General features: G+C 43.8%; 1 protein-coding gene across 1 annotated transcript; it reads right to left on the bottom strand.

The window, feature by feature from the left end:
- Positions 1-212: 212 nt before the first annotated feature.
- LOC141271582 (C-type lectin domain family 2 member B-like) lies at positions 213-9,022 on the bottom strand. The gene is made up of 6 exons (XM_073681626.1): positions 8,944-9,022; positions 8,728-8,826; positions 8,558-8,641; positions 7,987-8,135; positions 7,659-7,771; positions 213-807 (listed from the first exon to the last, which is right to left on the bottom strand). The coding sequence occupies exons 1-6, from the start codon at positions 9,020-9,022 to the stop codon at positions 690-692; spliced, it is 642 nt and encodes a 213-aa protein (XP_073537727.1). The 3' UTR covers positions 213-689.
- Between the last annotated feature and the right edge of the window lie 595 nt (positions 9,023-9,617).

Genomic DNA, 9,617 nt, shown 5'->3' with positions numbered 1-9,617 from the left:
TTGTCAGCAGGTGCCACCTAATCTGAGAGCAGCATAATGTAGGGGCAGCTACATTATAGATAAGGGTGGAGAACTTAAAGGGAATCTGTCACCAGATTTTCGCTACGCCATCTGAGGTCAGCATAATATGATCATAATATGTATCACTTACTGGGCTGCTTGCTGTAGTTTTGATAAAATCCCTGTTTTATCAGCAGGAGATTATCACTAGTGGACTAGTAAATCTACTGCCAGGTAGTCCAACTGCACCCCCATCACTGATTGGCTGCTTTCTGCCTATGCATAGTGTACACAGAAAGCGACCAATCATTAGTGTGGGTGGAGTTGTACAGAGCTCAGCATTTAGAGAACTGCAGGAACTGCAGCAGAAAAACTGTGATTTTATCAAAACTACAGCAAGCAGCCCAGTAAGTGATACATCGCTGGAATTAGGGTCTCTACCCCTATAATATGCTGACCTCAGATGGAGTAGCAAATATCTGGTGACAGATTCCCATTAAGTTCTCCACCGTTATCTATGGTGAATACAAAGTCATTTCAGCTGTGATTGAGACGACTCACAAACACCTGTTATAATAAATAAAATGGTAGTTGCACCAGGAATAGAAAGGTTCAGTACTTTCACTACTACGTATATCCATTACCTCCAAACATTATAACAATGAGGCTACAATATAATTACAGTGGGTTCAGATCCTCACGGATTTCTTTACACATATAAATCTGAATTTAGAATTGCAACTGCTTTGGAAGTAACCGGATTTGGACATGGACACGCAGCCACCGGCGTCAGTCTTTATCGGAAAGCTGAAAACAAGGGAAGAAAACGAAAAAGTGGAAATAATTAATGCAAATCATTATTTATAGGTTCGCCCCGTAATGACTGCAAATGCCATGGTTTAATGCACATGATGCAGATATGGTGCAGAAAATGTATAGCGCAATACAATACCAGTTAAAGGGAACCTGACACTCGAGTCTTGCTGCCCAAACCATAGACATCATGGATTGTAGTCTGGCTGCACGATTGCAGTCAGAAATCTTCTACTTTGGGGTTTCAGAGAAAACACACTTTGGAAAGCCGGCCGGGGAAGAGATGAGACAAGTCCGGCGCCGCCCCTGGCCGGGTTCTCCCCGCACCGCTCTGCTTGATTGACAGGTCTCTCCCATGTGTGTACATAGCCAGAGTCGACCTGTCAATCATCTACAGGATATGGGGCTTTACAAACTATAATTTCTCTGAAACTGCAGTTGTGCAGCCAGGTTCTCCTTCATTCCTTTATGCTGCCCGTGGATTGTGCAGCATGAATCAAGTAACAGTTTCCCTTTCAGTGTATGAGAAAAATCTCAATTGCAAGTTGTGTAATTTTTTCACATGTAAATGGACCTGCGGTGTGGATTTTATAATCTACAGCGTGTCAATTCTTTGTGCTGTGGACTTCACTCTTTACAATCCATTGGGGAAAATTCACAACAAAATCTGCATGTAATACAAGTGCATTTTTGATATGGAAACAAAACATAAATTCAGAAGAAAATCATATTGAATCTAAGATATGGGTGTTGGCTAACTAGAGGATCATGCCTGTGGGTCTGACCAGATCTGTGTTCCCTCAGTAACAGTGTCTTATCACGTGTGGATTACTGAAGGGGTTTTCTCATGAGGACAATACCTTCATGGGTCCGACTGTCTTAGCACTTTGCAATCAGCTGTTCAAATAAATGGTGGTTGCTCTTGTAATGCAGGTCCGCCAGAGCTGGTTTTGCTCATAGAAGCTCATGTGACAGCCCTTCATGGTGCATGTACAGTACAGACCAAAAGTTTGGACACACCTCATTTAAAGATTTTTCTGTATTTTCATGACTAAGAGTGTGCAAAGCAGTCATCAAAGCAAAAGGTGGCTACTTTGAAGAACCTAGAATATAAGACATATTTTCAGTTGTTTCACACTTTTTTGTTAAGTATATAATACCACATGTGTTAATTCATAGTTTTGATGCCTTCAGTGTGAATGTACAATTTTCATAGTCATGAAAATACAGAAAAATCTTTAAATGAGAAGGTGTGTCCAAACTTTTGGTCTGTACTGTATATGGGGGAGTCAGCAAAGATAGCTATTGGTCGAATGAGCATTCACCCAACAGAGATTGGCCATAAAGATGAGAAGTGGACTGATGGTGGGAAACTGCCTTTTCCTCCTCTTTCTAATCCAGCCTAGATCAGTATGAAGCAGGGTTGTATTTAGTAATGTGAAGTGCCATGGATGCATGCTCAGAGTGTGAAGTGCCATGGATGCATGCTCACAATGTGAAGTGCCATGGACGCATGCTCACAATGTGAAGTGCCATGGATGCATGCTCAGAATGTGAAGTGCCATGGATGCATGCTCACAATGTGAAGTGCCATGGATGCATGCTCACAATGTGAAGTGCCATGGATGCATGCTCAGAATGTGAAGTGCCATGGATGCATGCTCACAATGTGAAGTGCCATGGACGCATGCTCAGAATGTGAAGTGCCATGGACGCATGCTCAGAATGTGAAGTGCCATGGATGCATGCTCAGAATGTGAAGTGCCATGGATGCATGCTCACAATGTGAAGTGCCATGGATGCATGCTCAGAATGTGAAGTGCCATGGATGCATGCTCACAATGTGAAGTGCCATGGATGCATGCTCACGATGTGAAGTGCCATGGACGCATGCTCACAATGTGAAGTGCCATGGACGCATGCTCAGAATGTAAAGTGCCATGGACGCATACTCAGAATGTAAAGTGCCATGGACGCATGCTCAGAATGTAAAGTGCCATGGACGCATGCTCACAATGTAAAGTGCCATGGACGCATGCTCACAATGAAAAGTGCCATGGACGCATGCTCACAATGAAAAGTGCCATGGACGCATGCTCACAATGTGAAGTGATATGGACGCATGCTCACAATGTGAAGTGCCATGGACGCATGCTCACAATGTGAAGTGCCATGGACGCATGCTCACAATGTGAAGTGCCATGGACGCATCCTCACAATGAAAAGTGCCATGGACGCATGCTCACAATGTGAAGTGCCATGGACGCATGCTCAGAATGTGAAGTGCCATGGATGCATGCTCATAATGTGAAGTGCCATGGACGCATGCTCAGAATGTGAAGTGCCATGGACGCATGCTCAGAATGTGAAGTGCCATGGACGCATGCTCACAATGTGAAGTGCCATGGACTCATGCTCACAATGTGAAGTGCCATGGATGCATGCTCACAATGTGAAGTGCCATGGATGCATGCTCAGAATGTGAAGTGCCATGGACGCATGCTCACAATGTGAAGTGCTAGGAATGCATGCTCACAATGTGAAGTGCCATGGATGCATGCTCAGAATGTGAAGTGCCATGGATGCATGCTCACAATGTGAAGTGCCATGGACGCATCCTCACAATGAAAAGTGCCATGGACGCATGCTCACAATGTGAAGTGCCATGGACGCATGCTCAGAATGTGAAGTGCCATGGATGCATGCTCATAATGTGAAGTGCCATGGACGCATGCTCAGAATGTGAAGTGCCATGGACGCATGCTCAGAATGTGAAGTGCCATGGACGCATGCTCACAATGTGAAGTGCCATGGACTCATGCTCACAATGTGAAGTGCCATGGATGCATGCTCACAATGTGAAGTGCCATGGATGCATGCTCAGAATGTGAAGTGCCATGGACGCATGCTCACAATGTGAAGTGCTAGGAATGCATGCTCACAATGTGAAGTGCCATGGATGCATGCTCAGAATGTGAAGTGCCATGGATGCATGCTCACAATGTGAAGTGCCATGGACGCATGCTCACAATGTGAAGTGCCATGGACGCATGCTCAGAATGTAAAGTGCCATGGACGCATGCTCAGAATGTAAAGTGCCATGGACGCATGCTCACAATGTAAAGTGCCATGGACGCATGCTCACAATGAAAAGTGCCATGGACGCATGCTCACAATGAAAAGTGCCATGGACGCATGCTCACAATGTGAAGTGATATGGACGCATGCTCACAATGTGAAGTGCCATGGACGCATGCTCACAATGTGAAGTGCCATGGACGCATGCTCACAATGTGAAGTGCCATGGACGCATCCTCACAATGAAAAGTGCCATGGACGCATGCTCACAATGTGAAGTGCCATGGACGCATGCTCACAATGTGAAGTGCCATGGATGCATGCTCATAATGTGAAGTGCCATGGACGCATGCTCAGAATGTGAAGTGCCATGGACGCATGCTCAGAATGTGAAGTGCCATGGACGCATGCTCACAATGTGAAGTGCTAGGAATGCATGCTCACAATGTGAAGTGCCATGGATGCATGCTCAGAATGTGAAGTGCCATGGATGCATGCTCACAATGTGAAGTGCCATGGACGCATGCTCACTATGTGAAGTGCTAGGAACGCATGCTCATAATGTGAAGTGCCATGGACGCATGCTCACAATGTGAAGTGCCATGGACTCATGCTCACAATGTGAAGTGCCATGGATGCATGCTCACAATGTGAAGTGCCATGGATGCATGCTCAGAATGTGAAGTGCCATGGACGCATGCTCACAATGTGAAGTGCTAGGAATGCATGCTCACAATGTGAAGTGCCATGGATGCATGCTCAGAATGTGAAGTGCCATGGATGCATGCTCACAATGTGAAGTGCCATGGATGCATGCTCACAATGTGAAGTGCTAGGAACGCATGCTCATAATGTGAAGTGCCATGGATGCATGCTCAGAATGTAAAGTGCCATGGACGCATACTCAGAATGTAAAGTGCCATGGACGCATGCTCAGAATGTAAAGTGCCATGGATGCATGCTCAGAATGTAAAGTGCCATGGACGCATGCTCACAATGAAAAGTGCCATGGACGCATGCTCACAATGAAAAGTGCCATGGACGCATGCTCACAATGTGAAGTGATATGGATGCATGCTCACAATGTGAAGTGCCATGGATGCATGCTCACAATGTGAAGTGCCATGGATGCATGCTCACAATGTGAAGTGCCATGGACGCATGCTCACAATGTGAAGTGCCATGGACGCATGCTCACAATGTGAAGTGCCATGGACGCATGCTCACAATGTGAAGTGCCATGGACGCATGCTCACAATGTGAAGTGCCATGGATGCATGCTCACAATGTGAAGTGCCATGGACGCATGCTCACAATGTGAAGTGCCATGGACGCATGCTCACAATGAAAAGTGCCATGGACGCATGCTCACAATGTGAAGTGCCATGGACGCATGCTCACAATGTGAAGTGCCATGGACGCATGCTCACAATGAAAAGTGCCATGGACGCATGCTCACAATGTGAAGTGCCATGGACGCATGCTCACAATGTGAAGTGCCATGGACGCATGCTCACAATGTGAAGTGCCATGAACTCATGTTCACGATGTGAAGTGCCATGGTCGGATGCTCACGATGTGAAGTGCCAGGAACGCATGCTCATAATGTGAAGTGCTATGGACACATGCTCACAATGTGAGGTATTATGGACGCATGCTCACAATGAAAAATGCCATGAACGCATGCTCAGAATGTAAAGTGCCATGGGCGCATGCTCACAATGAGAAGAACAATCAAACAAGCGTTCCTGATTGTGCCCTTAAATACCTATCTGTAAATTAAAGAAGATGACAAATAAGCAGACAATCATTTGCCATTATATCGTATTTTTAAGTATACAGTTATATGAAAAAGTTTGGGCACCCCTATTAATCTTAAGCTTAATGTTTTCTTAAAATTGGTGTTTTTGCAACAGCTATTTCAGTTTGATATATGTAATAACTGTTGGACACAGTAATGTTTCTGCCTTGAAATGAGATTTATTGTACTAACAGAAAATGTGCAATCTGCATTCAAACAAAATTTGACAGGTGCATAAGTATGGGCACCTCACCAGAAAAGTGACATTAATATTTAGTAGATCCTCCTTTTGCAAAAATAACAGCCTCTAGTCGCTTCCTGTAGCTTTTAATGAGTTCCTGGATCGTGGATGAAGGTATTTTTGACCATTCCTCTTTACAAAACAATTCCAGTTTTGTTAAGTTTGATGGTCGCCGAGCATGGACAGCCCTCTTCAAATGATCCCACAGATGTTCAATGATATTCAGGTCTGGGGACTGGGATGGCCATTCCAGAACATTGTAATTGTTCCTCTGCATGAATGCCTGAGTAGATTTGGAGCGGTGTTTTGGATCATTGTCTTGCTGAAAGATCCACCCCCTGCGTAACTTCAACTTTATCACTGATTCTTGAACATTATTGTCAAGAATCTGCTGATACTGAGTGGAATCCATGCGTCCCTCAACTTTAACAAGATTCCCGGTGCCAGCATTGGCCACACAGCCCCAAAGCATGATGGAACCTCCACCAAATTTTACTGTGGGTAGCAAGTGTTTTTCTTGGAATGCTGTGTTTTTTTGCAGCCATGCATAACGCCTTTTTGTATGACCAAACAACTCAATCTTGGTTTCATAAGTCCACAGGACCTTCTTCCAAAAAGAAATTGGCTTCTCCAAATGTGCTTTTGCATACCTCAGCCGACTCTGTTTGTGGCGTGCTTGCAGAAACGGCTTCTTTCGCATCACTCTCCCATACAGCTTCTCCTTGTGCAAAGTGCGTTGTATAGTTGACCGATGCACAGTGACACCATCTGCAGCAAGTTGATGCTGCAGCTCTCTGGAGGTGGTCTGAGGGTTGTCCTTGACTGATCTCACCTTTCTTCTTCTCTGCCTTTCTGCTGTTTTTCTTGGCCTGCCACTTCTGGCCTTAACAGGAACTGTCCCTGTGTTCTTCCATTTCCTTACTATGTTCCTCACAGTGGAAACTGACAGGTTAAATCTCTGAGACAGCTTTTTGTATCCTTCCCCTGAACAACTATGTTGAATAATCTTTGTTTTCAGATCATTTGACAGTTGTTTTGAGGAGCCCATGATGCCACTCTTCAGAGGAGATTCAAACAGGAGAACAACTTGCAAGTGGCCACTTTAAGTAGCTTTTCTCATGATTGCATACACCTGGCTATGAAGTTCAAAGCTCAATGAGGTTACAAAACCAAAAAAAGTGCTTTAGTAAGTCAGTAAAAAGTAGGTAGGAGTATTTAAAACAAGAAAATGATAAGGGTGCCCATACTTATGCACCTGTCAAATTTTGTTTGAATGCAGATTGCACATTTTCTGTTAGTACAATAAACCTCATTTCAAGGCAGAAACATTACTGTGTCCAACAGTTATTACATATATCAAACTGAAATAGCTGTTGCAAAAACACCAATTTTAAGAAAACATTAAGATTAATAGGGGTGCCCAAACTTTTTCATATAACTGTATGTATAAATAATCATTTTTGGCAGCACAGACTCCCTCTGTGAAAACAGATGTGCTGCCGACCATATTTCAGGTTGTAAGGGGAAGAGCGGTTATATGATTGATCATTTGCCCGCACATACTGCAGATCCATGTATATGAAAGCAAACGAGAGCCGATCATTACTATAGTGTCATTGGCCATGCGTGGCTCATGGGTGATCTGCCCGTGTAAATGGCTCTGAAACCCAATTTCCATAAATTAGAAAGCATTTGCTGTGTGTGCTGGTGTCAGGAGTCACTTACAAGCTGCCGGTATAATGTTCTCCATCCACCCATCTCCAGACGTCTCCATCACGGTGAAGTCCGATCCAGTATAAGTCCTCGGACCATTTCTTGAGTGTACTTGCCATGAAATTCTATAAGAGATGAAGCATCAGACACCCGTGGATTTCTCAATAAATAGCCGTCTCACTCTTGGCCCTTTTGCTGTTTTTCATTTCTGATCTTCTTGATATCTCCTGAGAGATTTCCAGTTTCCCTCTCCAATCATCATTTTTGGCCAAAATGTAAGATGGCGTACATTGTATTGTATACAAACAGATCCGACCATGCAAAAACATAGTCATCATACCTGCTGCTCCAGGTCCTTTATAGCCAGTAGATCGGCTCCCATCATCTTACAATCATCCCGGCTTTGGTTCCATGTTTTGTCTGTTACATGTGAGTAATAATAACAGTGATCTCCATATAATGGCCAATGAGGAGGACACAGAGAACAACCTTCAAAAGCAAGAAAAATAATAATTTATAACAAATATTACTAGAAAAAAAGTTACCTGGACTAATGTATTATGAAACTATTATATTAAAAAAATCCCAAATATACTTTCAGAATCAGAGTTGCACGCAAATAGAGGAATCATGGGCAAATAACTTCTTCTTAGAAAAACCAGAGTAATATGAAAAAGTTTTTATATGACTTAGTAAATGCTTTCAACACACAAAAAAAACTAAAGTCGCCAAAGAGTGTACGTAGATAATGCCGCCATACTGCACACATGACTAATCCCACTAAACACTGCACATAAGTAATACTGCCAAAGTGTGCTAATAAATACGACTCCTATACTCTGCACAGCCTTATATATCTCTAACACTTATCTGACAACTGATAAACATACAGATGTACGGTATGTACGCACTGTCGGATGCCCCACTGGTCGTCACACATAGCTCCTTCTTTAGGGCCGCCAACCTTGTACAGTTCTCGGGATTCACAGCTTGAACTTTCCAAAAAAGAAGAGACGGACATCAAAAAAGATCCGAAAACATTAGAAAAAATTCAGAGAAAGCTACAAAGTATCGCACTCACAAAACCACCCAATGGAGCGTATCAGGATGATGCTGACCACGATGACAATTGAAGCTATCAGTACAGTTTTCCAGGAAGGCGCTCGTATCTTCGTCCTTTCTGCGAGTGACACGGATAAAACAATGGTTACAGAAGTTATAATGGGAGAGGCAATTTGCATAGGTCCAATAAAATATTTAAAAAAATATACAACAACTTGCTTAAAAAGTAACTCACTAATAGGATTCTCTTCTGTCCAGCACACGACCCCTTGTCCCAGGTTTGGCTGATCTACTTCCGATCCTGTGCTCGGCATGGAAGAAGGTTTTTGGTTTCCCTATGTGAATAGTTCTGTGTAAAGGAGTCTGTTGACTACTGATTTCAATGAGCAAAACCAACCCCCTTCTCCATCACAGCCGATGCCTAGCTATTAAAATGACCTGTCAGCCAGCCCCCTAAACACTCAACAGTGGTCACGTGCGGACATGGGAAACTCTCCTGTATCGAACACCGGATTGGAAGTAGACCTGGTGATTGAGGCACCTGACATGAATAAAGTCAATTACCAAGCTCAGGTCAGGTCTCAAAATATACAGACTCCTAAATACAGACCACAGACCAGACCCCAGCTAACGCTCTACGATGTAGACCTGCACTCACTGGCCCGAGGACCTGCACACATTTCATTGTGTGCCCATCTCTTTGTGCACATTTGGAATCATCGTAAAAATGTGATGAAGATTAAATCCCTTTTTGCACCTTCAGTTACGATGTGGCGCCCCAGACCCTGGGATTTGCCAACTAAGGAGCCGCCTGCACAACAGATCTAACAAAGAAAGTATGCGTGCGAGTGTAAATGTCCCCATGTGTGTGTACATGTGGGTGTATATCCGATTTTTGGCCCTCTCTTC

The sequence above is a fragment of the Phyllobates terribilis genome, unplaced genomic scaffold, assembly GCF_046119375.1.
Source record: "Phyllobates terribilis strain yellow unplaced genomic scaffold, ASM4611937v1 Scaffold_5__5_contigs__length_657084704, whole genome shotgun sequence".
NCBI classification, from domain to species: Eukaryota; Metazoa; Chordata; class Amphibia; order Anura; family Dendrobatidae; genus Phyllobates; species Phyllobates terribilis.
Note: the sequence above shows the minus strand (reverse complement) of the source record. Positions and strands in the feature narration are given on the sequence as shown.

What these genes read in the sequence shown, in the direction of transcription:
- LOC141271582 (XM_073681626.1), bottom strand. Translation starts at nt 9,022, where the DNA reads ATGCCGAGCACAGGATCGGAAGTAGATCAGCCAAACCTGGGACAAGGG. An exon ending in ACGCTCCATTGGGTGGTTTT is followed by an intron (nt 8,642 to 8,727) that starts GTGAGTGCGATA and finishes TTTTTTGGAAAG; the next exon opens with TTCAAGCTGTGAATCCCGAG. An exon ending in GAACATTATACCGGCAGCTT is followed by an intron (nt 808 to 7,658) that starts GTAAGTGACTCC and finishes CCTTGTTTTCAG; the next exon opens with CTTTCCGATAAAGACTGACG.